At 52.5% G+C, this 27,418-nt stretch overlaps 10 protein-coding genes across 10 annotated transcripts; 6 read left to right on the top strand and 4 right to left on the bottom strand.

Moving 5' to 3' along the window:
* Positions 1-3,746: 3,746 nt before the first annotated feature.
* On the top strand, positions 3,747-5,826 carry J4E85_008919 (uncharacterized protein; the record flags this gene model as incomplete). The annotated part of the gene is made up of 8 exons (XM_051473143.1): positions 3,747-3,863; positions 3,912-3,982; positions 4,036-4,059; positions 4,119-4,208; positions 4,270-4,352; positions 4,416-4,816; positions 4,889-5,218; positions 5,275-5,826. The coding sequence occupies 8 exons, from the start codon at positions 3,747-3,749 to the stop codon at positions 5,824-5,826; spliced, it is 1,668 nt and encodes a 555-aa protein (XP_051323363.1).
* A 1,213-nt stretch (positions 5,827-7,039) lies between these two features.
* J4E85_008918 (uncharacterized protein) lies at positions 7,040-7,514 on the bottom strand (the record flags this gene model as incomplete). The annotated part of the gene is made up of 3 exons (XM_051473142.1): positions 7,040-7,090; positions 7,136-7,264; positions 7,395-7,514. The coding sequence occupies 3 exons, from the start codon at positions 7,512-7,514 to the stop codon at positions 7,040-7,042; spliced, it is 300 nt and encodes a 99-aa protein (XP_051323362.1).
* Positions 7,515-7,976: 462 nt separating this feature from the next.
* On the bottom strand, positions 7,977-9,597 carry J4E85_008917 (uncharacterized protein; the record flags this gene model as incomplete). The annotated part of the gene is made up of 2 exons (XM_051473141.1): positions 7,977-9,083; positions 9,130-9,597. The coding sequence occupies 2 exons, from the start codon at positions 9,595-9,597 to the stop codon at positions 7,977-7,979; spliced, it is 1,575 nt and encodes a 524-aa protein (XP_051323361.1).
* Positions 9,598-10,454: 857 nt separating this feature from the next.
* Positions 10,455-11,307, top strand: J4E85_008916 (uncharacterized protein; the record flags this gene model as incomplete). Its single annotated transcript, XM_051473140.1, has 2 exons — positions 10,455-10,620; positions 10,667-11,307. The coding sequence occupies 2 exons, from the start codon at positions 10,455-10,457 to the stop codon at positions 11,305-11,307; spliced, it is 807 nt and encodes a 268-aa protein (XP_051323360.1).
* A 245-nt stretch (positions 11,308-11,552) lies between these two features.
* J4E85_008915 (uncharacterized protein) lies at positions 11,553-13,166 on the top strand (the record flags this gene model as incomplete). Its single annotated transcript, XM_051473139.1, has 2 exons — positions 11,553-11,954; positions 12,018-13,166. The coding sequence occupies 2 exons, from the start codon at positions 11,553-11,555 to the stop codon at positions 13,164-13,166; spliced, it is 1,551 nt and encodes a 516-aa protein (XP_051323359.1).
* Positions 13,167-13,776: 610 nt separating this feature from the next.
* On the top strand, positions 13,777-15,238 carry J4E85_008914 (uncharacterized protein; the record flags this gene model as incomplete). The annotated part of the gene is made up of 5 exons (XM_051473138.1): positions 13,777-13,902; positions 13,953-14,122; positions 14,174-14,251; positions 14,343-14,488; positions 14,535-15,238. 5 exons carry the CDS (start codon positions 13,777-13,779, stop codon positions 15,236-15,238), a joined length of 1,224 nt encoding a protein of 407 aa, XP_051323358.1.
* A 1,785-nt stretch (positions 15,239-17,023) lies between these two features.
* Positions 17,024-18,464, bottom strand: J4E85_008913 (uncharacterized protein; the record flags this gene model as incomplete). The annotated part of the gene is made up of 2 exons (XM_051473137.1): positions 17,024-17,058; positions 17,081-18,464. 2 exons carry the CDS (start codon positions 18,462-18,464, stop codon positions 17,024-17,026), a joined length of 1,419 nt encoding a protein of 472 aa, XP_051323357.1.
* Positions 18,465-19,347: 883 nt separating this feature from the next.
* J4E85_008912 (uncharacterized protein) lies at positions 19,348-21,176 on the top strand (the record flags this gene model as incomplete). The annotated part of the gene is made up of 3 exons (XM_051473136.1): positions 19,348-19,555; positions 19,610-20,843; positions 20,891-21,176. The coding sequence occupies 3 exons, from the start codon at positions 19,348-19,350 to the stop codon at positions 21,174-21,176; spliced, it is 1,728 nt and encodes a 575-aa protein (XP_051323356.1).
* Positions 21,177-23,267: 2,091 nt separating this feature from the next.
* On the top strand, positions 23,268-25,587 carry J4E85_008911 (uncharacterized protein; the record flags this gene model as incomplete). Its single annotated transcript, XM_051473135.1, has 3 exons — positions 23,268-23,681; positions 23,727-24,990; positions 25,064-25,587. 3 exons carry the CDS (start codon positions 23,268-23,270, stop codon positions 25,585-25,587), a joined length of 2,202 nt encoding a protein of 733 aa, XP_051323355.1.
* Positions 25,588-26,212: 625 nt separating this feature from the next.
* Positions 26,213-27,052, bottom strand: ALTA7 (Minor allergen Alt a 7; the record flags this gene model as incomplete). The annotated part of the gene is made up of 3 exons (XM_051473134.1): positions 26,213-26,714; positions 26,833-26,888; positions 26,996-27,052. The coding sequence occupies 3 exons, from the start codon at positions 27,050-27,052 to the stop codon at positions 26,213-26,215; spliced, it is 615 nt and encodes a 204-aa protein (XP_051323354.1).
* Between the last annotated feature and the right edge of the window lie 366 nt (positions 27,053-27,418).

Below are 27,418 nucleotides of genomic sequence, written 5' to 3'. Positions count from 1 at the left end.
AAGAGGAAGAGGAAGAGGAAGAGGAAGAGGAAGAGGAAGAGGAAGAGGAAGAGGAAGAGGAAGAGGAAGAGGAAGAGAACGTTGTTGAGAATACCGAAGATATCGATGAATTGTCTCAACTACAAACCGAAATCGACAGTGAGGGCGGAAGCTCCACAGGCATCGAAACACCGCCCTCGATACCCGAGGAGCTTGTAGATCTTACACTTACGCTATCACCCATTTCGACACCAACGGATCCCTGCCCAGAACACTGTCCCTCCCGCCGACGTCGCCTCCGCGATGACATCCGCAATCCGAGATATCCATCGTGTACATACCACTGCCACAATCCACACGCCTCTTTCGAATTCGAGCCAAGCGGCGAGCAAGTCGGCTTCTGGCTTCCCCATGGACTGCAGGATGAACAAGCACGGAAAGAATGGACAGTGGCGACTAACAAGAGAATGAGGGACTTTAGGATGGCATGGAAAAGTCTGTTTGGGAATGACTGTGCGGGTGTGAAGGCAACTATAGAGGTTCAGCGGTGTGCGTGGGATTTCATTAGAGCGGACTATGGGTATGGTGAGCGGAGGAGGTAAAGATTTGCTTCTGAGGTGCTTTACGTATGTAACGAGTCGTAGAATACGATAATTGGATGTCGCGCAATATGTTTCGGCCTGAGTACGTGTTACCTAGTGTTTAGTCCACTGGAAAACCTATCCAAGGTTGCGTGACGAACTCCTCGTCTCCGTCAAGACTCTCAACTCAGGCGAGATATTTGCAGCTACCGATCGAAGAATATTGAAATCGTTAACTATCTCGGGTAGAGTGCTGAATGGAGGGACTCCCGAGGTCGATTCGGAGCTCGGTAGCGCGTGGCCTGGCCCGCCTGCAGAATTTACCCGCCGGACATGAACGCTGTTGTGTACATTCACACCCTGCGAGGACGTGCCGACATGGTGGTTCAAAAACGTCTCATGGTGTATTGTAGTACTCAATCGCTCTTGCACCGGGTGTCATCCATCCAGCGTTGCCCCTCGCCGCCCAGGTGTGCTCTAGCTGAATTAGTGTCTTGGCGTCATGTCATCCTCACTTGGGCCGAGTTCGCATCTCCAGTCTCAACTCGCTCTTTGCAACACCCATCTCAACATTTGTATACCATCACCGCCAGCATTACCTAGATATACATGGAACATTCTCCGGTGGCTCGATCCGTTCTTGTGAAAAGGAGCGTGTCCCTCCGTTCAACCGCAAGCCAATCAGCCATGTCGCCAGGGTATGGGTGCAGTCGCAATCTCAAGAGGCCTGCTTCGCGAAGTCGAAGACCCTCGCTTTCTGACAGGCGAGCGTCACGCCATCGCGCTACAGGCGAACAGAGGCTTTTGTCCGACTAACCGACAAGGAAGACCTGACTCCAATGATGCGGACCGCTCCCGGCACTGCTTTAGTCTGAAGATCACATCCCAGCCTCGCCCTACGACTTGATACTTCCTGCATACTTGATCAAACCTGTATTGCGCCCCGAGGCTTTGGGTAATCGCCGTCTAACCTAATTACTGGAGTCGAGCAGCCGTTCAACAAGCGGCGCGCAACTTGAACCACTTCCGGATCAGTCAACTCCTGAGACAACGCCGTACACGTGGCTGTGTTGGTGTGCCCACTCCACACCAGTTGCAGCACACGTACGCCATCACAACGATAGGCCACATGCTGTGCCTCTTCGAGCTCTCCGCAAGGTTGTAAGGCTGCGCAGGTAGTTCCTCGACTGCCTCAGCAGAAACACACGAGGTGTCGAGCGTTCTGTGAGGTAATGAAAAGCTCTTTTAGCCGGCATACCAGCCGCTTTATGCTCAACGTGACATTGCCACTATGGTCTCCCAACTCCTATACTTTTGCGCAGCTGCATGTGGCACAGCTCTGTTGTGCTACTCATCACGAGAAGAACCGCACTGGCGGGCCCGTACCTGATACGCTCACCCTGCTTCTTGCTACCCGCGCCGCTCACCCCACATTCCATACAACATGTCCGTTCTCGCAGTAGTCGTCGATCGGCCTCTGCTCAACAGCCTTTCTAGCGTATGTCTAAGACGATGTATCAAGTCATTGTGTCGGACTTGAATTGGACGCCCATCGTTCAGATCATCACTTGGTTCACTCTCGTAACCAGTCTCCTGGCGTTCTTGACGCATGCCGGCATCAAGTTCTACGTGTTTCGGACGTTGACGATCGAGTCATGGCTGGTACTTGCAGCCTTGGTAAGTGGAGCATCAACATACTCAGCAACATTTGCTAATGAATATCGCCAGATATTTTGTGTCGCACAATCTGTCGCTGTATTGCTGCAAGCACACTACGGTTTCGGGAAACCGATCGCGACTTTGAGTGGATATCAGATTGAGTCGAATCTCAAAGTAACCTCCTACCTCCGCTTGAGTACCTGGTCCGAAGCGCTGATATGAGCGAAGAGCGAATATGCCGCAATGATACTCTTCATTGTCTCCCTCGGCTTCTCGAAGCTCGCTGTCGTAGCATTCGTCCATCATCTTACTCCATCCGAACTCCACCGCAGAATCAACTTCGGAGTCTTGGCTCTTATAATCTTGTGGCTGGTTTGTTCTGTGTTGGTCGCAGCATTCGAGTGCCGGCTGCCACGACCATGGGATAGAACGTTGGATCGGTGCATCGACCGTGTCAGTAATCTACGCAGATGCGTAGTCGGCTTCTGGCTGACGTTAGGCAGTTGACCTGGTGGAATACCGTCTCGTGCTTCAATATCATGACAGAGCTCGCGATCGTGGCCTTGGAATTGGGCATAACGGCGCAACTTCACATGCGACGGCAACGGAAGGCGGCGGTCATGGCTTTGTTCTCATGTCGGTTACTGTGAGTACGAAGCCCTACAGGTATCTCAAATACTGACAAGCTACACAAGAGTTCTTGTTGCTGCTGCGGTTCAGCTTAGCTTCTTCAATCGCGACAGCACAAATTCCGCTTTGAAAGACGATCTAACACTCGGTTACTGGCGCTCATCTATCTGCAACCAGATTGTGCAATGCTTTGCTATCGTCACTACATGTCTTCCGTATACCAAGCTTTTCATGGAGGGGTTTGAGTCGGGACTCATGCGATTGGACGATCTGCGCCGTCGAGGAGAGCAAACCTCCAAAGACGACAGCAAAGGATACCAACTCATGGACATATCGCGATCGGGACGCTCCGAAAATTCCAGACCCTCATACAGCGGGCCGGATAGGAGCATCCAAGTATCGAAGAGTTGGGCAGTGCAAGTAGAACCAGTAGCCCGCATGCCGGCTACAACAATACTGCAGTAAATCTATATCTATAGTATGTAACACAGTCCAGAAAGCACAAACCAACACATGCAAAAATCGGCGCGGCATTTCATAGACGCACACCCTTGCTGTACCCTCGTTTCGCAGTGCAGGTGGCACGGCACGCAGCATATGCGCCTAGGTATCTTCCAGTAGGTCTTCCGGATTGGGACAACTGGTGCTACGATCCTATTGGTGAACAGGCTATAGGTCAACGGTCAGGATCATTACGAGGATCATCTCGGCTACAATGTTGTGCATAAGCGGCCCTAGTTCTTCATCTATGCGGCTACTTGGTTCTAACGGCAACTCGGTTCTTTCTCTTTATCCTTCTGCTTGTTCTCTCTTTCATCTCCTCCATCATCGGTCGTCTCACGAGTTCCGCTTTTATTGCTGTATCGACTTTTCACTTGTACTCGTATTGGTGGCACGATGGCCTTCTCCTCGACTAAATCCAGTGAGCCGGAACTAAATACCGCAAGGCCACGTTCTAGCGACAAGCACGATGATCTTGCTCTGGCGAGGCTGGGGAAGAAAGCTGTGCTGAAGGTATGTATCCCTCTGCATTGACCACGAACATGGCTGATGCAAGTACAGCGTCGCTTCGGCTTCCTATCTATCCTCGGTTTCAGCTGCACCGTCTTGATCACCTGGGAAGGATCTCTTGTGTATGTTGTACTACCTCGTACTACACGCTGACACGTCGCTGACAGTTTCTCAGGCTGTTCCTGGTCGGCTTCCAGAAGTGAGTACACAGCATGACACAACACATCGACCATGAGACAGTTGTGCTGAAAGAAGCAGTGGCGGCCCCGCTGGTGTCATCTATGGCTACCTCATCGTATGGCTCGGCACCGTATCTGTGTTCATGGTGCTCAGCGAGCTTGTTTCAATGTGAGTTACGATCGGAAGCCGGGTCTTTTGACGCTGAGTCAATTGCTAACTTTCATCAAAGGGCACCTACATCTGGTGGTCAATACCACTGGGTTTCCATGCTGGCACCAAAAAGCTCTCAAAAACTGTTGAGTTACATCTCAGGTGTGTAAACCTTAAACTCGACGATCTCTATCGATGGAATGTGCTAACGCGAAATCCCCGCAGGATGGCTCACTCTCTGTGGCTGGCTAGCATCACTCGGGTCCGGCGCTTTCCTCACTGGTGGCCTCATTCAAGGCCTTCTCATGCTCTGCCAACCGGATACGTACGTCCCTCAAAACTGGCACGTCACTCTCCTCTACTGGGCCATCATCGCGTTTTGCGTCTTTATCAACATTGCTGCTGGATGGCTACTACCCAAATTCGAAGGAGCGCTATTGGTCTTGCATATCCTTGGTTTCTTCGCCATCTTAATTCCTTTGCTGGTTCTTGGGCCACAGGGCAATGCGAAAGAGACCTTTACCACGTTCGTAAACATGGGACATTGGCAGACTCAGGGATTGAGCTTTTGTATTGGCATTATGGGAAGTGTCTTTGCGTTTGTTGGCGGTGATGGGCCGATTCATGTGAGTGTCTGCCTACTTTAGATCAACTTCCAGCATTCGGCTATTCAGCAAGACACTAACACATCATCATAGCTATCCGAGGAGATTCAAAACGCACAGATCGTCGTACCTCGCTCCATCATGACTGGCATCGCAATCAACGGCTCTCTTGGCTTCGTCATGATGGTCACCGTGCTCTTACGGATGGGCGATCTCGACACTGTACTTCTAGAGAACCCTGCGTTCCCTTTCATGGCTATCTTCCACCGTGCCGTCCAATCACGCTCCGGCGCTGCCGTCATGGCATCTATCGTCATGGTGCTGACGATTAGTGCGAACGTGGGCTTCTCCGCTTCAACATCAAGAATCTGCTGGGCGTTCGCTAGAGACCGTGGTCTACCTGGATGGAGAACCTTGAGCAAGGTATGTACACTAGAAAGCCTTGCATACGAAATATAAGCAGTACTAAGATCAAGTAGGTCAGCAATCGTACATCCATCCCCGTCTACGCCGTAGCCTTCACAAGCTTCATCGCCTGCCTTCTCGCACTAGTAAACATCGGATCCACTACCGCCTTCAACGGCGTAATCTCCGTCGCCATCGCCGGTCTCTTCTCCTCCTACCTTCTCACATCCTCCCTACTCCTCTACCGCCGCTGCACCGGCGCCATTCTCCCACCCAGCGAATCCTTTGACACAGACAGCCAGTCCACGACCAGCGACGGCATGGTCCGCGCTGTATGGGGCCCGTGGCGTCTTCCCGGCGCGATAGGTATCGCCAACAATGTCTTTGCCTGCGCCTATCTTAGCTTTGTTTTCTTCTTCAGTTTCTGGCCTAGCTTTGCGGAGGTTACGCCTGCGAATATGAACTGGGCGATTTTGGTAACGGGTACGATAGCGGTCATCAGTGCGGTTTACTATGCGGTTTGGGCGAGGAAGACGTATCATGGGCCTATCGTTGAGATTGATGAGCGCGATTTGAGTGGGAGGGTTAGTGTCGTGGAGCAGCGTCTTGAGATGGGTAGTAAGTAGATGGGGTGAAATGGGTATACTGTGTCGTACGTGACTGGTAATTAGGGCATTTTGATAACGGAATAGAGTGAGTTTAGTCAGATATCCAAGATCTCACAAAGAAATCGTTCTTGTCGTCCCTCTTCAAGTAGGCGTCCCGCTATAGAGCTAGTTCCCCCAATTTATCATCCACAATCACAACCCTCACACCATCCCCAAGTTCCTCCAAAAACGTCCTGCGTATCCCTTCCCTCTCCCTCTCCCCCACACCAGAAACATCCCTCAATACAACCAGCTTCAATTTCGGCAGTCCACAAAGCATGATATATTCCCGGATCCACAGCCATCTCCCCGTCGGATAATACTCATGGTCCGTAACAATCAGCTCAATCCTGTTCCTCTGTCCAATCGTAAACCTGTGTAGCATGGAATGGAAACCCGCGAGTACCGTTGCGCCGAAGGTGTTGTGGATGAAAGGGTAGTAGGCTCCTAGGTCACATCGGATTTGGCGGCAGGCGAGTGGGAGGTTGATGGCTAGTTTCTTTGGGATGGGATGCATTTCCCATTTTTTTTGGTGGGGTGGGCGGCATCCTAGTTGTTTCTTCTTCTCGTTAGTGGGATGGGTTACGAGGTAGATTTCATGGCCGCCTAGGGCGTAGTAGTAGATTTGGTTTCGGATTTCGCTGGGGAGACGGAGGAAGGGGGAGTTCAGTTGGTTCTGTGCGGCGATGGCTAGGTGGGCGGCGGAGATGGTTTTTGAGGTTCTTGGTGACATGATAGTGGTGTTGAGATTGGGGAGAAAGTCGTATGGAGGAATGGGATTGAGATGTAAAGCTATATAACCCTATGTGAGAAGCACGTTTTTTTTTGAAGAGGATAGTCCCAAGAGCATGATCCATGGGTGGCCAGACTCATACTTCTCGGAGTGAGTCAGTACCAAAGTATCACTACAAATCATCGAATCAACAGCTGTGTATTGGAAGGCAGGACATAGATATCCGTACCCAATAGCAGGCACAAGAAGTCCACTTATTTTCCCTTCGGTACCAACGAGCACCTATCTTACCCCATCTATATCTCTCTTCCATTTCAGAACTTCCTCATAGCATCATTAACCAGATCCGCACCAAACGTCGCTCCAGCCCCATAAACCGCCGCATTCCCAAATTTATGCGCTAGCTTACTCGCCCATTCGTGGTGCTATATTCCAGTCAGCTTCCCTAACTTCCAAAAATCACTTGCAGACTTTTTCCCTCTTCTCTTTCTTGCCTTTCAAACTCATGGTCTTGATGTAGCATTAGGCATTGAATTTAGGAATATGAAAGCATACCTTTGGATGATTCGGATTCGCCGGATGCGCCGGATCCTGCGCTTGTTGCGCGACTAACGCGGGGTTGAACTGGTTTCCGCCATCTACGTACTTGGGATCGATGTATTGGGAGGGTTGGCCGTTTGGTTGCTGGGTACACATCAGTGAACATCTGCTCTTCGTCTGCATTCATAAACTCTCTTCTTCCATTTCTTGAGCCCGATGATGAGACAAGCAGACAAGACAAAGGTAGGAAAGATGTAGCAGAAAGCATACGTACAGGTAACTGCGCCTGAATGGACTGCAACTGCGGCGGGGCCAAAACACCACTTGAGACGAGATACTCTAGTTCCGTCCTGATAGTACTGATGGAGCGGTTGATCTGCGCTGCGTCTGGCATTTTGATGGTATGCTCTCCTTTCCAACGACCAAGAATAAGAGGAAACAGATAGAGTTATTACAAGGGAAGCAGTAAGAAGAGTAGTAGTTCACTGCCAAGTTAATGCGTGTTGCTTGGCAGAAAGCTTGATTGAGGTACGATCGAGGCGTCGATGGTGGGGGGTGGGGGATGTGCAAGTGACGTCAATATTCTAGACTGCTGGTTCCATTCGAGGCATACACAGCACTTAACCACACGAGATAGAGATCAATGTATAACTTTCATTCAACAGCTTTATACTTGCGAGCATGATCTCGCATCTCTATACGATATACAATTCTATAGTCCTTCCCATCCAACAATATCGGAACAGGGTATTTTCTATAGACCTTTCTTTCTGGACGCCAATGACAAGAGATTTCGTAGCTATACACAACAAAAGTAGAGAGTAGGTCGTGTTTGATGGGTGACCTTTCTTTCTTTTTACTCCTTCTTCGCTTCAGCGGGCTTTTCACCCTTGCCGGTGGGGTCATCCATCTTCAAGGCGCGCTCATCCTGTTCGGCACGCTCGGCGCTTCCACCGGCGGCATCACCAGCGCTGGCCTCGGCTTCTTTGCTCTCCTCTTCAGCCTTGGCTTCCTTTGCCTCCTGTGCGTCCCGGGCAGGCTTCTCGTCGATGTCCTCGTGGTCCTTGGGCGAGGCTGTGGCCTTGTTCTCAACGGTCTCGGTTTGCTCGTTCTCCTCGTTGATGAGTTCTTGCTGCTCCTTGAGGACCTCAAGACGCTGCTTGTTGGTTGCGGCACCTTCAGCGTTGCGGACCTCGAGATCCATTTCGTGGTACAGCTCCTCAGGGATACTGGAGAGGACGGCTTCCAAAGCATCAATTTGAGAGGTCATCTCGGTCTCCTTGCCCTGGGCGTAAACGAATGCGTTGGAGAGTACGAGAAGAGTTGATGGAACGCCGTGCTTCAGGCGGAGATCGAGCCAGCTAGTGAGGTCGTCCCGTAACCGGCCAGGAGAGACACCATAGGTTCGTAGACCGCGGCTGGCACAGGCAGTCTGGAGCTCGGGAACGGAGAGACTTTCAACACCTTCGTAGGCAATGGCTCGGTCGTCACGCTTGATCTGGCGCATGCGCACGCGGACCTGGTAGCGCAGGAAGTTGTCTGTACCGAAAGAGGTGATGTTCATGTAGCGGCAGATGGAAACCAGCTGAGGGCGAGATAAGTTGTCCAGGGTGAGGTCGTCCTTGAAAATCTTGCACACCTTGATGATCTCCTCTGGTGTTGGCTTCTCTCCCGTGGTGCGCACCTTGCGGAAGAATTCGGCAAACTCCTCCGTCTGCGCGTTCTCAGCAGAGACAGGCAGGCCAGTCTCCTTGAGTGTTTGACGAAGGAAGTCGCTAACGTCCTTTCGGGTCGCTCGGAGCGTCTGGGCTTTGGTGTCCTTGGCCGACTGACCCTCGTACGTGCTGGGCAGCATGTTGGGGAAGAGCTTGAGCGCTACAGGGAGCAGCAGTTCGGCGAAGGGGACGATAACGAAGGGCAGGAAAGGCACCAAGCGGGCCAGATCCTGTACGGTACGTTGCAACTAGGTCTGTTAGTAAAGTTCACGAATACTGGCTTCAAACACGTACTTGTCGACGCTCACGGCGGGTAAGCTCGTACCCAGCGGCCATCTTGAGAGCGAGTTTGGAGCTAATCCGGACTTCGAAGCCCAGCAGCTTGGTGCCATCCCAGTAGTGGACCAATTCCTTCTTGACCTTTTGCCAGACGGTCAACTTCTTCTTCTCTGCGTCCCTTTTGGCCAGAATCTTCTTCTCGTCCTTGGACTCAGCAGCCGACTTGTCCATCTTCAGCTCGCTCAATGTTTGGACATCTTGCGCGGGTGTCTTCGGGTTGGAGGTTGCGCCAGACTTGGGGATGATGGGGTCTGACTTCTCGACGGACTGTTTTGATTGTTGCTGGGGCTTGAGGAGGTGCTGGTTGGCCTGCTTGGGGTCGAAACCAGGAGGCGGGTAGTTTTGCGCATTGTTCGATGTCGACTCAGTTTGGAGGGCGCGTAGCGGAATGAGGATGCGAATCGCGGGTGAGTTCCTCAGCATAGGGCGATGAGCTCTGGTAGTGGTCCTGATGCCCGCTCGGAATACTGCGGGCGCTGCCCTGGAGGCAGTGCGACCGGCGTACATTGCGCCGGGGGAAGTGTAGGGAGTGACGTATATAGTACAACGATTAAAGTAGTGTGGGTAGTGAATCAACAGATGAAGGGTAGAAAAGAGACGGCTGTGTGTGTGTGTTGGGAATTTGATGCAAGGAGTGTGGAGTGATGCAGCTCTGAGAAAATGGGTTCCTCTGACGTTGCGTCTTCGGACTTAGTCTCAGGGACCGCCGGGCGATCTGCTGGGTAAAGCTTGGTCGCCACCAACGGGCGCATAAGCCATTCGCCTGACGCGCATCATGGTGACAGCTAGGAAGATACCGGACGGACGCATGACATGTGCGCCATGGGACGCTACAGGCAGCAACATGTGTGCCTCGGATCTATACGAAGAGAAGTTGAAGGACCAATGGGTATTCTCTATGTCGGCATATTGTCGCCAATTGGCCGAGGCGCTGGGGTCTCCGATGTCCGCAAGAACGACAGCGCGGCTTGCGAATGGCATGCCGTGAATGCTGGGCCGTCCCCTCACTCCACGCCTATCCGACGGTAATCGTCCCTCTCCCATCTTAACCCAGGTTCCGCGTCTGGGCACTCCATAATTCCTCCTGTCACTTCTCTCCGTACCCTAGTTCCGATCCTCCATTTCATTCCACACAATTTTCGCCATGGATTTGTTTTAGTAACTACGAGCCCTCGGCGGAGCCCTCGAGCTTTATTCACCGTACCGACCTGGACTACACCTAGCAGCATATTTCTAGATCGCCTCTATAGCATAAATCAGCGACAACACACATCACAACAATGACTGTCCAACGGTTGTCCAAGGCCGCCAGGATCATACTGGTCGGCGCGCCTGGCGTCGGGAAGGGAACTCAGACGGAGCGCATGATGAAAAAATTCCCTGAGCTCTCGTCAATCAGCTCTGGCGATTTGCTGAGGAAGAATGTTCGCGAGCGGACACCTCTCGGTATGCGCGTTGCTCTCTCCACACCGAAAAATGCTGACTTGCGCAGGCATACACGCCGAATCCACGATGAAGGCTGGCAAACTAGTACCCGACGCCATGATCCTGCGCCTCATCGTCAACGAACTCACGAACCGCGGTTGGATACGAGACAACGCTTTGCGGCCATACGCGCTCAACTTCAGCTCCATGGACGTGCCAGAGACGACGGTAGATGCAGTCATGATCCCCTCGGCGGTACGGGCTCCCCGCTACACCTTCTCCAACAGGCCAGCGGCTTCATTCATACTCGACGGTTTTCCCCGAACCGCCGTTCAAGCGATCCAACTCGACAACATCGTACCTATCAACATGGTAGTCAACCTCAACACCCCGAGTGACATCATCATCGATCGCATATGCAACCGCTGGGTACACGAGGCATCAGGACGTGTCTACAACACCACATTCAATGCGCCAAAGGTGGATGGCAAGGATGATATCACGGGCGAGCCGCTGACACAAAGAGCGGATGATGACCCAGAGGTGTGGAAGGCGCGGTTGAAAAACTTCAAGGAACACAGCGAGCCTCTGCTGGAGCATTACGACAAGCTTGGCGTGCTCTGGACGGTCAACGGGAACAGCAGCGACGAAATTACCCCGCAGCTTTTTGAAGAGTTCAGCAAGCGCTTCGGCGCCCACGACGATTGATGTGTTTTCCATGTCTCGGATTAGGTCTTGGTTGGTTAAAGGTCACTTACGATACCTCTGTTTTCTCTCACAAGGGTGGGCTATGTTTGGCGGCATCTCGGTGTGGACGCGGCAATTGCGCGTTTGTTAGACAGGTCGCACTTTCTCCATTCACTGTAGATGCTTGGTGACCCTCCATGGTTGTGGCGGTTAGCTGCACTCGTTATACACTATTAATCATTCTTGCAAAGCTCGCTCTCTATATCATGGTCGCTGTAAAAGACTCTCATTCGCTTTATAGGAGCGCCGACGACTTTGAAGCCATGTACGAGCGCGTCAGGAATCGTGCGCCCACCTTGGAGGGCGCTAAGCCCGGGTACCCAGCCGACGTCACCGATTCACCTCCGAGCTGTCCAACACAGCCCACGCCAACAAGCCCGCCGTACCAGTTTGACGATCTGCTCGACGACCCCGAATACGACCGGATTAGCGACCTTGACGAGCTTGAGAACAGCCGCCTCATATACATCCGCGATCCGCAGGAGGTCCGTAGACGCGCAATGGCGGCCGACTTCAGCGAAGGGCGCCTGGAGACGTTTGTCGGCAGCCCGCAGAAAGAGCTGCCAGGCACACCAAACCAATATGTCTCGTACTTAGTAACTACAAAGGTGTGCCTCTTGCTGCAGCTCCACTATTCCTACGTGTTCGGGGTCTAACAAACATCCCCGCAGTCCGACTTCCAGTCCTTCCAGAAACCCGAATTCTCCGTCCGCCGCCGCTTCACAGACTTCGTCTTCCTCTGGAAACAGCTCTCGAAAGAGTACCCGCAATGCGCCGTCCCGCCGCTGCCCGACAAGCACAAGATGGAATATGTGCGTGGAGACCGCTTTGGTCCGGACTTCATGCAGAGACGTGCCCACTCGCTGCACCGCTTCCTCAAGCGGATATCACTGCATCCAGTGCTACGGAGAGCGGCTCTGGTTATCAACTTCCTGGAGAGCCCGGACTGGAATCAACACATGAAGGGACGGTCATCAAGAGCTGCAAGCGGCTCCGACCAGGGCGGCGGCGGCTTCGTGGATGCTGTCACAGAAAGCCTCATCAACACCTTTAGCAAGATTCACAAGCCGGACCAGCGCTTTATCGAAGTCGTCGAACGTGCCAACAAGCTCGGCGAGGATCTGAACAATGTGGAGAAGGTTACCGTCAAGGTAGCCAGGCGACAGGGTGATCTGGAGACCGACTACGCCGATCTAGCGACGCAGTGCCAAAAGCTGACGACTATGGAACCTGCGGTCGAAGGGAACCTGACGTCGTTCGCTGCTTCTGTAAATACCACCTCACAGGGGTTCAAGTCTATCCGCGACCACACAGACCAGAACTACCTCACTAGTCTGCGCGACATGGACGCATACATCCAAGCCGTCAAGACACTACTCCGCACACGAGAAGCCAAGCAGCTCGATTTCGAACAGCTGAGTGAGTACCTTGCCAAATCTGCCGCGGATCGGGATTCGTTGGCTAGCGCGACAGGGGCCGGCATGGGTGCATCTGGCTTCCTGCGATCCAAGGTAGAAGACTTCCGGGGTATCGATCACGACCAAGCGCGTCGGCAACGGGTCCGCAAGCTGGAAGTTGAGATTGAGCGACTCACGGGCGAAGTTGAGCTGGCTAAGAAAAACAGCGAGGCCTTTGACGAGCACACCGTCAAGGAGGTACAGGACTTTGAGCGCATCAAAGCGGTCGAATTCAAAGATACCCTGGGCGATCTCGCAGATGCGCATGTCGACTTCTTCCAGGGCACTATTGAGACGTGGGAGAAATTCCTGGAAGACATGCGCAAGGAAGAGGACCAGAGGAAGGCTGCTGCGGAATCATAGAACGATGACCGACGCGGATCTGCTTTGAAGGAACGACAGGCGCCCACACCCGTTGACGCGCCGTCCGAGTTGAGGTACAGATTTGGAAGTTTTGAGTGAGTGAGCGGAAGGCAGGGTGAGCCTCCACATGGCAAAGCTCAGTGTAAAGAGCTTGTACAGCAGTTGTTCTGTTGGCATTTGTATCTAATGATAACCCATTGCGTTGCGCGTCAGTCTCAGACTAGCATCTCAAGTACTTTGTTTTTATACTGTGCAATGTTCTCACCAGACCGGGCTGTGATCTTCACGTGCAAGAGCGATTGGAGCCAAGCGATGACGTGCAATCTCGCATGGCACCAACCCTTGCAGATGGCTCTACCGAGCCGACGGACCCGTACCCTTTAGAAGTTTGACGCCCGCCAGAGCCATCCCGTTGTTCATCCCATCCCACAAGAGACAGGCGGCACCTGCAGCGCATATTCCCCGCTTCACCACATGGCCACGACCCTTATATAAATTAATCCGCCCCGCCAAACTCATGTCTCTCCCACACCCCGTCACACACAATCCCGCCATGCCGCCGAGCAAAGGTACGCCCCCTTGACGATCCACCGACGCGCATCCAGCTAACATGGTTAATTGCGCAGAAACCGCGAGGCATGAGTGCGTCTCCGAAGATGCGCTGCAACACCTCAGGACCTACAAATACTCGAGCGTCGACAAATCCTTCATCTCCCGCTACATCCTCAAGCATTACGTACGCACCCTGCACCCGCGCAATCGCAACGCGCCCTGACGTGAACATAGTGGAATGCCTTTGTCGAACTGCTGCCGCTGTGGCTGGCGCCGAACCTCGTCACGTTATTAGGCTTCTTCTTCATCCTGGGCAACGTCGTGCTGCTCGAGCTTTACATCCCGGATCTGGTCGGACCAGCGCCCTCATGGGTATACTACAGCTTCGCCTTTGGCATGTGGATGTAAGAAACACAACAGCACAAGGGAGTGAGGGCTGCGCTAATCCCTTGCAGGTACTCCACCATGGACAACGTCGACGGAAAGCAAGCGCGCCGAACCGGCACCTCGAGCCCGCTGGGAGAACTTTTTGAGTACGTGATAAACACAGCCCAATGCGCCAATATCACGATACTGATTGTAACGTAGCCATGGGATTGATTCTTTGAACTGCACTTTGGCCAGTCTCCTCGAGACGGCGGCTGTTGGATACGGCTCGACCAAGATTGGCGCCTTTACTGCGCTGATCCCTGTGTTGCCCATGTTCTTCTCGACTTGGGAGACATACCATACACATACCCTGTATTTGGGCTATTTCAACGGTCCTACAGGTACGTTAGCTGCTTGATTGGCGTGGAAATTACTGACTCCTCACAGAGGGACTCATCCTTGCATGCACGTTCATCTGCATGTCCGGCTACTTCGGCCCAGAGATCTGGTCGAAACCCCTCGCGACTTACTTCCCATCCTACAAAGCAGAAATCGGCGATGTAACTCTGAAAGAACTATGGGTGCCCATCATCCTCTTCACCTTCTTCGCCGCCCACCTCCCTGCCTGCATCGTCAACGTAGCGAAAGCGCGTCGCTCCAGGAATGAGCCTCTGCTACCCCTGCTCAAGGAATGGACACCGCTAGTCATCTTCATCGTCTCCACCATGGCCTGGCTCGGATCGCCCTACTCGAAGCTCCTAGAAGACAACCACCTTGTCCTCTACTGCCTGACCATGTCACTAGTCTTCGGACGCATGACCACCAAGATCATCCTTGCGCATCTCACACACCAGCCATTCCCTTACTGGACCATCATGCTCGCACCAATGATCGGAGGCGCCCTGCTCATCAACCACCCTTACTTCACCATCCCCGGCACGACATTCGGTCCCATTTCCGCTAGCTTCGAACTCTGGTACCTACGCGCTTACTTCGTCTTCGCTGCTGTTGTATACGGCAAGTGGGCGCATTTGGTTATTACGAGTATCTGCGATTACCTCGGCATCAACTGTCTTACTATTCCCAAGAAGACGAGTGAGAAGAACGGGAGGGCGAATGGGGTTGTTGATGGGAAGGGCCGAACCGACTAAACTTGTTCCTTGACACTGGACGAAAACCTGCGCCACCACGACGAAAACCTTTCGACACGCATAGACTGGGCGGCGCGTCTCCATCGACTTTAGCGTTCATCCGCATCATATCGCAACGCATCGCAGCGCAAGCGATACTTCACGACTATCCGACAAAGACCGTATACTTGACGTTTTTGACGACCTGCTTTGGATATACACATTTTTGTTAAGCCTTGTAATTAGCAATGCTGGATCGTATGTTGCGATTCCGGCTTGTTCCAACTTATTCATCATCAGTAGACTTTTTAATCGCGTTTTCAACAACGTTTGTATAGAGAAAAGAAGGAAGAAGGGGATGTTGTAACAAAGGCGGAGGGGAAGGAGAAGATGTAGAGCTGAGGCTTGAAAACAAAGTAATGGATATGAAGATCTGAAGTTGAAGCTGTTCAATGTCCATTGCTCGATGAGTGTTTCCACTTGATTTCACTTGAGGTGTTTGGAGCAAGCAAGCATGCGAAGCACACGTCTTATAGCTTTGCTACCTATCTATGTAGATGGGAATTGAATCGAGCTTTCCATGTCGATACACCCCGGTACGTACGATGACGACACCCGTACCATATCACATATTCAAATCTTTGTCATCGGAAGCCGCTAACAGTCCGCTCACCACACATAATCGCCTCCACTCCCCTCTCCTCCGCCTCCCCGGCGAAATCAGAAATATCGTCTACACCTACGCCTTCACCGAACAATGCATCACCGTCTTCACCGTCTGGAAGTCACACTCTTCTCGCCTCCGCCTCCACGTAGAACCCTTCGGTTACCCGAAACCCCCATCTCAGCGGTATCCAATCCACCACCTCTTCGCAAGAAGGACGGTGTGTCGACAAGTACATGCCGAGACGGCTGGATTCATCTTGCGATTGAATACGTTCGGGTTCCAATTCATTCAGACTATCGCCTCTTTTGTCAGGGGCATACCGCGTGACTATGTCAATCGGGTTGAAAATATACGCTTGGATTTCCAACCCGCTGCGGTGACGGCGGGTCATGTCAAGGAGATGGGGAAATATGGGCTGGATTGGATGAAGGGGCTGAAGAGGTGCGTTGTTGTTACGCGGGATAGAGGGGAGGGACAGGAGGGGGTTGAGAGGGCGCTTTGGGGCGCTTTGGGGTTGATTGGGCGGGGGTGTGAGGTGGTGTTTGAGGAGGGGGAGGCGTGGAAGTTGGATCCGGAGAGTGATAGCGATTGATGGAGATGACAGCGCTCTATATTTTCTTCCTAGCACAAGATGAATTCTTGTTCTGATACATGTTCGTCCTGCTGCTGATCGAAGATTTCTCCTTCCATGAGCCCGTGGATGTAGCATTCTCCAATGAGTTGGTAGAGACCGTCATCGCACGGCCTCAGAACAACTGGCCAACAACAGCCGAGCAAAATAGCAACAACATCTCCCGGGCAAGTTTCTACCGGAGCCAACCCCACATAACCCGTTCTCGTCGTTATCAAAGCTCTATGATCTAATAGTAGTAGCGCGATATACACGTCTTGGAGGGTACCCGCGATATCCAAATTCCACCCGCCAGATTGTGGGAAGAAAGTTCGAAATTTCGTGCCGCCGATGCAGAAGTCTTCGTTGTGTCTTCTGAACTTGTCCCATCGTTCAAAGTATCTGGATCGAGAGACTTTGAGCAACCACGGATTCGAGTGGATGCCAGCCAGGCTGTCGTCGGTTTCGCAACTCCAACTCCACGGGATATCGAAGAGTCGGTCCATCGACATCCTAGGATCGCCCATACTCAAGGTGCGTTCGATTGCTGGGCGTGTTTGACCTCTGTATCTATCAAAGACGGTACCTGGTTGCGTAGCATGAGAATCCAGAGTCGGCTCGGCTGCGATACCATCGACTGTATCGACTTGGAATCCACTGCATGCAAGATAGGTACGACCCTTTTGTTCCTCGATAAACCTGAATCTAGCAGGTATGTTTCTGCTCGCTAGGTGGTATGGGGAATGTTTGAGGTAGTGGCGTTGATATGGCTTCCTCAAGTCAGGTACCCATGAGGGCCACCCTTGTTCAGCTGAGATATCTCTAGTGACGACATGGTCTAGTTTTTTCGATGCATTGATGACAGACTTCATAAAGTTCGTATAGACTTGCTGCACTGAAAGCAAGTAGTTCGGTGTGACACCTGTGGAGATAGCCGGATCCAACAGGCCGAGTATGCTGTAAATCTTATCCCTCGCATCAGTTGCGTCGGCTCGGCGGACAAGATCCAATATAGAGGTGCACTTGAATTCAATATCGGTCTGAGAGGTAAGCCCAAGGAGATTCAGCATGTGGAGAGCCATGTATTGCGCACCGGCCTGCAACTTGTGGTCGGATCGATCGTCGCTATCCTCAAGGGGACGGTATCTAATTAAATTCCACGGGACGCCATTGAATATGATTCTCCTCGTCAGCTTAAACTCCCCGCACAAAAAAAGAGTCGAATTGTGGTTCATTGCGAGCTCCTGCATGATCCAGCACCGGCTCCAATATGGCTTTTGTACAAAAGCGGCAAGGGCGGGCCATTCGGATTGAACCGGCTTTATAGTCTCTCCCACAAGAAGACTGTGCATTCTCTGAACTGTGATACTATCCATTTCCTCCTCTCGACCCAGCCAGACTATCACAGCTCTAGCTCGACCGTATATCTCTTTCATGCGCTTGACCTGTTCATTCCGCTCTTCGATATTGTCCTGGTCGATGCACAATGCATCTATCCAGTAGCGCATACCAGAAAGGGTCTCTTCCAGACCTCGTAACGCTCTCAAGGCTTCTTCGAGATTGCGTGGGACGTCTTTACGAACATCATTTATTTGGATAGTCTTTGTGTCGCCTGTATTACCCCATGTGTATGACAGTGCCTCAAAATCTCCCCAGTTGTAACGAGAGTCGCTGCATTGAGGGAGACTCCGATGCAAGCGAGCATGCGTGGCCGCATCAAGTGTCCTTTGCTCGAGGGTTGAGTCTCGCAGATCTACGGACTTGGTGAATTTATCCCACGCTGTCGGAAATTCCCGGTCTTGTTGGTCTTGTTGGTCTTCCTGATACATTTGGGAGTCAAAAGAGCTCGGTAGTGATACGTTCCTGATAGAGCATTGGATGATGTCTTCAGTTGAGACTGGACTGGAAAGATCAAGAAACTCGAGAACACGAATCTCGTTCTTTGTCTTGTCGAGAGGCTCGTACTGCATCTTGTGCATATGGATGGGCCGGAATGCATCGAGAAGAGGAATGAAATTACTGTGGCTTATAATAGTCTGGGAAGGACTTGGAAGTAGACGTTCCGATACACTCAAGTCAGTGTTTCAACATACCGAAAGAGATTCAGACTTCTTAACGCTGAGCTTGTCAATTTATGCCGCCAAGACGCTTCCGGAAGGACATGAAACTTGTTCTTCTTCTGCTTCACTCACCGGTTTCTAATGACGTAGGAGGATCCGAAAAACCAGGGGACTTATTGGCTCATGGAGCTGTGGCTATACGCCAATATCAAATCAGATGCGTGTGAGGCGCATGAACCCCCGCACTTACCAGCAGAACCATGATTGGATGCAGCAATATTGTATTTATCGAGCCAGAGGAGGCATCGACGTACCGATCGCGGTTAGTACATGGGTGGATGTGGTATCTGCGCTGTGCATCATCCTCACCAGAACGCCATCGGTCTGTGTGGACTCATGGCCAGTAAAGAAATGTTAAGAGACTTAATAAATTGTGCGTATCGTGCTTGGAAGGCTGAACAGAGAGAAGCTGTGGGTGTGTGTATGGTAGCGCAAGGACAGAACTACGGATTAAGTTGAAGAGCAGTCCAAGGTAGTACATGAACCTGATAAGGAAAGAACGAGAAGACGTCGTTGTCTTTAACCGTTCGATAATATCGTCAAAGCGCTGTTGGTCTGCAGGAGGATATTGGCGTTCGACGCACTGCCGGAGCTGTATGGTGATGGTGAGGCTCAGTGAAGGAGAGCGCGGGGTAGGAACCTTGGAATTTCGTTTCGTTAGCGCGGAATCTGACTGCCCACATAATTTCTGTGCGGCAACAACGAGCGCCCAGCACTACCGCAACTTCACAAAATGGCACCCGCATCACTACTGGACCTCGTGTCCGCGCTGCCCGACACTGCAGGATGGGGCCCGCCCGTCACCAGCGAGTCGATGCTCGACGGCGTGCCGTTCGCGCCTTACTCCAAGGCGGACAAGCTGGGGCGCATGGCCGACTGGACTGAGGGCAAGGACCGCGAGCGGGGAGGACGCCAGCAATACGGCAATCGCAACTACAGGGGTATGTTTGGTGATGGTGAAGGAAAAAGAAGATAGATGCTAATGGAAGTTATAGACCAGCAGGTATACGGCGCCAACCAGCAGACCAACCCCTTCGCCATCCAGGCCGCCGAAGAGGAGGCTACCTTCTCCGTCGTCGACAACACACGCACATCAGCACGCGGCCGAGGATTCGGACGAGGCGGCGGCACTGTCTTCCGTGGACGTGGAGGAGCGCGAGGTGGACAGGCGCAACGCGGCGGGCGGGGCACCTTCCAGCGTGTTGGTGGCCGTGGTGGAAACCAGTACGACAACCAGCGCGGTGGACGTGGCGGCAGGGGAGGACGTCGCTTTGGCTGGAGGGACGACAAGCCCCAGCGCAACCGTGACGCTTCCGTGCAGGTCAAGCCCGAATGGAACGTTATGGAGGAGATCGACTTCTCCCGTCTCAGCAAGCTCAACCTCGACACCCACGAGGGCGAGGACATCGACAACTACGGATTCCTCTACTACTACGACCGCAGCTACGACAAGCAGCCCGGTGCCAGGACCTCGGAGCGCAAACTCAACGTCCTCGACCGTGCCGCCTACAATGTCACCACCTCCAGCGATCCTATCCTGCAGGAGCTCGCCGACAAGGACGAGGGCACTGTATTCGCTACCGATGGTGTCCTCTCCATGCTCATGTGCGCCACCAAGTCGGTCTACTCCTGGGATTTGGTCTTCACCAAGCGGGGCAACAAGGTCTTCATTGACAAGCGCGATGGCTCAAGTCTGGACATGGTCACTGTCAACGAGAACGCCGCAGACGCGCCGCTTGAGATTTCCGAGGGCAACAAGGACTCTATCAACAGCCCTGGTGCTCTGATGCTGGAAGCCACACACATCAACAACATCTTCCCCCTCCAGGTCGTTACCGAGTCCGAGAGCCAGAAGGTCAGCATGCCCCATGAGCATCCCTTCTACAACGAGGAGGTCGAGACCGACCCACCAGCCTCCAAGGCCTACAGGTACCGCCGCTTCGATCTGTCTCTGGACAAGGACGAGGAGCCTCTGCACCTGGTTGTCCGAACGGAGTTGGACGCTGTTGTTAAGAACAACATCAACGGTGAGGACCAGTACCTGACCATCAAGGCTCTCAACGAATTCGACAACAAGGCCCAAGGTGCTGGTGGAGCGCTCGACTGGAGGTCCAAGTTGGCCAGCCAGAGGGGTGCTGTTCTCGCCACCGAGATGAAGAACAACTCCTGCAAGCTCGCACGATGGACTACGCAGAGTATCTTGGCCAAGGCCGACACCATGAAGCTCGGGTATGTTTTTCGAATTCCTACATCCGACTCAACTAACATCAACACAGTTTCGTCTCCCGTACCAACCCCAAGAACAACAACGACCACGTCATCCTCGGTGTCCTCACAGCCAAGCCCCGCGACTTCGCCGCCCAGATGGCACTCAACCTCAACAACGGATGGGCTATCGTCCGTACCATTGTTGATATGGTACTTCGCATGGATGAGGGCAAATACGTCCTGGTCAAGGACCCCAACAAGTCTCTTCTCCGCCTCTACTCAGTACCTATGCACACTTTCGAGGAGGAGGATATTGAGGAGATGCAGGCCCCGAACGAGGATGACGAAGAGTAATTTTTGGGTCACAAAAAGGGGTGCGGTTCTTTTCTTCAGCGATATCCGTAGGGATGGTTACATGATAGCATGCATGATAGACGACATACCATTGAATGACGACGCTGGACGATGATGTCCTGAAGCTGAACGATTATATTTGGTGATGTGAACCTTGGGTGTGAGAGATATCTTTCAACTGCCAGACTCGTTCACATGCGAATTAACAACTATGGTGATGCGTTGGTAAGAAAGTGCACAGACCTTACTCGCACCTGCCAAGTCGCGTCAATGAACCCGCTGAACCCTTCCTCGTCTACACTTGACCTATTCCGTCCTCTCACGCAACAACAATCCGTGCGCGCTTTACTTAGATCGCTTTTGTATATATCTCTTACGATGGATTTTGAAAAACTCAAGATTTACCTGTTCGTACTCAACTATGGACGATGAACACGAGCTTTTGGTTCATATCTCCGCTCCGGCTACTCGACAAAACGACCAACTTTACCGCTCCTTGGCCGACGCTTATCTCGACTTTAGACCACATCGAAAAAACGTTGAGGAGACACCACAACACGATGTGTCGAGCCAAGTTGGTGCTTCCCGAGTGAGCGACCCTTCGCCACCAAACAAAGGAAATTCATTTCGCGAGTCCGTCAACACCTCCATCTTATCGACCAACAAAGATTCCTACGGCAGTTTCCCATCTCACTTATCTTCCGATGAATATCCCAAAAGATACGTCGGCGCGTCGTCTGACAATGTGGGAGAAGACGACTTTGCGCCAACGTCTAGTCGGCTTGCGCGGTTAGAACGTATCCATCAAAACTGGAAAGCGCAAGCAACTCCCAAGTCAAGCGCTGCTAGCAAACGGCGGTCTATAAAAGATGTTCTTAGCAGTCCTGAGGATGCTGATACAGCGTTTATTGAGGATACGCAAGCTGCGGTTCAAGCATTACAGAGTCAATTGCAGGATAGCTTTTCGATGACTTCCGAGAACACGTCCGGAGACGAGTCGGACGCTAGAGACATCACGCAGGAGACTTCTTCGTCGCCTGCTATGCCAACGGAACCCACGATTGTCGCTACAGCAGAAGAGCCGGATGCGCCTAGCGCTACGTCTTCGCCCCAGGTACCTCTCGCAGATGTGAATCGTCGGGAAAGTACGCGCCTGGAGATAGGTAGCGATATATCAGAAGCCAAGACGCCTGCTTCCTCAGAAGTGCATCCCAAATCCAGCAGCGTCGTCCCAACTCAGCAAGAAAGCTTCCGCTCATCCGATGTGCCAAAGCCAGTTTCCCCATTAGCAGAAGACCAAGCCAGTGAGAACAACAAGGTGCAAAAAATCGACAATTCCGGTCCGCCCATAGACTTCACCGATTATCCGGAGATAGTTGAATCTCCACCACCAAAGATAGGTGTAGAGAGTCCGGAGGCGTGGCCTCGGCAGGTAACACCCTATCTGGAAGCCCTCAAGGAACAGTATCCAGGCAAGTTCAAACCAGTTGGAAAGTCACGCGATCCAGTGGGCAATGAAAGAGGCCATTGGCTCATTGACTTGTCGGCTTGGCCTGCGCAGGCTCAGAAAGACATTTGGGATGGCGTGTGTGAACCGCTGAAAGATGGCAGACTCGGCTGGGGCGCATATCTCTACAGAGAGAAGGGTACTTCTGAAACTCTTGGGATGGTGCAGCTGTTTAATTGGGGAGAGCTTGCAGAGCATATGTGGTTGTTGTTGTGGGTTTGCTCTAAGGGGAAGATAGCCGGCGCAGGTCTCAAGTGGAAGGCCGGCCGTGACGTGGTCTTGGTGATGGCATGAACGAATCTTGAGTAACGGACATAATGTACGATCTTGGATAATCTATCATCTGCTGCATGCACAAAGTCAAGTCAAATGTTCTGTTCACCCCAATTTTTAGATGGAGGTTTAGTGAAAGTAAATTACCGAATAGCGCCTTTACGCGACCGACATAACCGTCCTGCACGCGTGAAACATGGATGCCAAGCGACACGTCTGGGGTCGCTGACCCCCAAAACATGTTGAGCACCGTAGCGGCGCAACGTTTCTTTTCCACCTAGCTATGTAATATATCGCCTGAAGACGCGATCATGTCTTCGCAACCGCACAACGAATCGCAACGGGTGCCTAGCTCCGATGCTGGCACCGACGAGCGCACCCTGTACGACCACACCTCCGACGACGAAGGCTACGATGGCAGACCATCTGGCGAGCTCGACGAACGCGACCATGATATCTTAGATTCAGAAGACGAGCGCGAGAGGCTTCTTACGCAGAAAGATGGTGGCAAGGGCTTGTTGGGGCGCAGAGCCTCGAGCGTCAGGGTCGGGAAGTGGGATAAGAAGAAGGAGATGAAGGAGCGCAGGAAAGGCGGCAATGAAGAGTCGAGCGCGCTCATGTACGAAATGGAAGAAGGTATTGGCGCTTCGAGTACGAGTTTCCGATCGGGAAGAAGTTCGTTGAGCGATGAACAGCGGTTACTTGCGAGCGAGTCGCAGAGGAAGGTGTGTAAAGTCTACGGATGCGCGAATGAAACTAATATATTGCAGGTACGCAGGAAGAGTCTATACCGCCGAATAGCCATATACGTATCCATCATCGTCCTCTTCGTCGTTCTCCTCGCAGCCACGTACAACCTCTCTACCCCGAAAGATGTCAAAGAAGCCGCAGCCATGCTCTCCAATGGCACCTCACTCTTTGCGCCGACCACAATCCTCATATCGCTCGATGGCTTCCGCGCCGACTTCCTATACCGAAACCTCACACCTACGCTCAACCAGTTCGTAGCAGAGGGGATATCGCCAAAGTACATGATGCCTAGTTTCCCCAGTGTCACATTCCCAAACCACTACACAATGGCCACGGGCATGTATCCCGAGGCGCACGGTGTAGTAGGAAATACATTCTGGGACCCAGAACTCGAGCAGGAGTTCTACTACACGGATCCAAAGCGCAGTCTACAGCCGCATTGGTGGGGCGGCGAGCCTCTCTGGGTGACAGCTGAGAAGCAAGGAGTTAGGACAGCAGTCCACATGTGGCCAGGCTCAGAAGCACATATCCTGAACCAAGAGATTGCCTACATCGACAAGTACAACGGTTCAGAAGTCTTGCCTACAAAGGTCGACCGTATAATGGAGCTCCTCGATCTTCCCGGCCCCAAAGACATCGGCGCGAGCGCAAATACACCGCGACCTCAGCTCATTGCAGCATACGTCCCGGACGTAGACGGCGACGGCCACCGCTTCGGACCCAACAGCACTGAGATCCGCAAGACGATCGCCAACGCCGACACAATGATGGCAGGCATCCTAGCCGGTCTACACGCACGCAACCTAACAAACATCGTCAATGTGATCGTTGTCTCAGACCACGGCATGGCCACAACAGACAAAACCCGCCTGGTTCAGCTCGAGGACCTCATCGACCCCGCCGAACTCTCTCACACAGACGGTTGGCCGCTCTATGGCCTTCGTCCTAAAGACCCAGCCTCGCTCCATCGTCTTTACAACCAGCTCTTAGAACGTACAAAGGATAACCCCAATCTCGATGTCTACTTGCGAGATGAGAATATGCCGGAGCGCTATCATTTCAGCAAAAACGACAGGATCGCTCCGCTGTGGATCGTACCGAAAACAGGCTGGGCGATTGTAACGAAAGATGAATTTAACGTCGAAGTGGGGAAGAAGACGGGTGAAGAGTATCACCCGAAGGGACTCCATGGATACGATCATGAACATCCGCTTATGAGAGCTGTTTTCATCGCGAGAGGTCCTGCGTTCCCGCATGAAGCTGGAAGTAGGATGGAACCTTTCCGTAAGTCTTCATCTCATCCATCACACAATTCATAGCATACACAAAAGAAAGCAAGCTAACACCACTTCAACAGAAAACATCGAACTCTACAACATAGTCTGCGACTCCATCGGTCTCAACCCCGCGCCCAACAACGGTACTTTGCGCCTACCGTTGAAACCCGTCGGTTTGCACTCCGACGAAGAATCTGTTGCTGGCAACGAAAAAGAAGTACCCGAAGATCCTGTGTCTTCTTATACCCTCTCTTCCTCCACCATACTCCCCTCTGCACAACCATCAAACCTCGCATCCATGCCCGCAACAGACCTAAACTCTCTCTCCAGTATCGCGGCGTTAGCGTCTGGATTGGAAGACACGAGTCCGAGTTTGGAGGATGTGCCTAGTCGACCTACGCCGCCGAGTGGTGGGAAGGATGAGTTGAAAGATGGTGAGAAGAGTGAAGGTGGAGAAGATGGGGGTAAGGGAGAGGGAAACAAGAAGGAAAGCTGGTGGGAGTGGTTGACGCATAAGGCGGATGGTGTGAAGGACTGGGTGGATGAGTTCATTCATGATCATGTTCCGCAGGATAAAGGGGAGGAGGAGAAGAAAGATAGGTAGAGAGATCTGACTGAGATAAGGGGTTTGGCGTTCTCTTTGGGGTTGGTATAGACGGAGCGTTTCTTTTGGTAAGGACTTCGTCAAGGTCTTATGAGATAGATTTTCGATTCAGCAGTCTGGTTCTAGATATTCGATAGTACTTGGACAGAATGATACCCAATGTTTTCTTCACTAACGTTTTCCGATTTCCATTGCACTGTAAGCAAAATGTCAATCTTTACAACTAGACGATCACTTTCAAACTCAGGCGATGTGTTTCTATCCAACATACGGATTGGACAGTGAAATCGATCAGCATAGGTCAAGTTACGATGGCTAAACTGATGCAGGTATTACTTTATTTCATTTATCTCGTCGCGCAGCTGTCTAACTAACAGGAAAATAAGGGAGCGGAAGAAGCGGAACGACAAAACGTCTACATGATATCGCACTTTGCAGGCAATCCACACGGACCTTCCTTATCTTTCTCTTCCGGCCCCTTCTGCTGAGGCTGCGATGACGAAGCAGCGGGGGCAGGAGTGGAAGTAGCAGCAGGCGCTGCCGCAGCAGTACTACCGTTCGTTCCATTCACACCCTCCACGCTCTTCTCACCCACAGCATCGCCAGCAGTCTTTCCGCCATCTAGTCACTGGTGGGCCTTAGCAACCGCCTCGTAGAACGCCTTACCCTGAGCCTTGGCAATGTTAAGCTCAAGCTCAGAGGGCTGCCTGCTACCGTCACCAGCGGAGAAGGTACCAGCGCCCCAAGGGCTACCACCGTGAACCTCATCGAGGTTGGCCAGCATGCTGAACGCGGTCTTGTATCCGAGCGGCACGTAGATGAAACCGTGGTGCACGAGCGTGCTCATGCTGGTGATGGCAGTGGTCTCCTGGCCGCCACCGAGGGTACCGGTTGACACGAAGACACCGGCGTATTTGCCCCAGAAGGCGCCTTGTTGCCATTGCTTGCCCGTCTTGTCCCAGAAGGTCTTGAATTGTGCGGGGAAGTTGCCGTAGCGGGTGGGGATGCCGAAGAGGATTCCGTCGAATTCTTCGAGGACGGCGGGGTCGTCGAGGGTGGGGATTGAGGCGTCCTTGGGGGGAGCGTACATCTTGTCGAGGACGTCTTGGGGGAGGGTCTCGGCGACTCTGCGGGTGGGTTAGTTGGTGGTCTTGGGAGAGATGGGATACGGTAATTTGGCATTTGCAAATGCAATTGCCAGCAGGAAGATCATGGGGTTAGGGGTATGAAGAAGGGAATACATACTGGAAGAGCTTGGCGTCACCACCAGCCTCCTTGATACCCTCCAACTCAGCATCGGCCTATTCAACTCTGTTAGCACAAGCTCTCAATCAACCAGGGATCAATCGAGTGGGGAGCCGTTTCGCAACCAACAACAGCTCCCCATCTCAACACAATCGCAACATACCATCTTCTTGATGTGGCCGTACATGGAGTAGTAAACGATCGCGATCTTGGGAGCCATCTTGAATAACTTCCGGGGGGGTATCAAAAAGAACGAGTAGAGTAAGACGATGAGAGAGAGATGAGTATGTAGTGAAGAAGTAAAGAAGAGAGCTTTCGGGGTGGGGTACGCACCTTCTACTTATACCCAGCACCAGCACCAGCACCACCGGAGGCAGGCATGTGCATGGTGCATGAGATAACCCAGACCCCTTGTCCATGGTCTTCGATCCCCATAGACTGTGTCTATCTCGCAATACATCATGCCATGGCTACTACATCATCCACCGGCCCAATCGCACCGAGCAAGCTTAGCTACCTAGCTGTCCTGTAAACAACTGCTTTGCGCCATTCTGCCCCTCATAGCGCTCCTCACTATACCACTCTC

This window comes from Alternaria conjuncta (assembly GCF_024043145.1).
Source record: "Alternaria conjuncta strain BMP 0040 chromosome Unknown scaffold_14, whole genome shotgun sequence".
Lineage (NCBI taxonomy): Eukaryota > Fungi > Ascomycota > Dothideomycetes > Pleosporales > Pleosporaceae > Alternaria > Alternaria conjuncta.
This window is presented reverse-complemented; position numbering and strand designations above follow the sequence as displayed.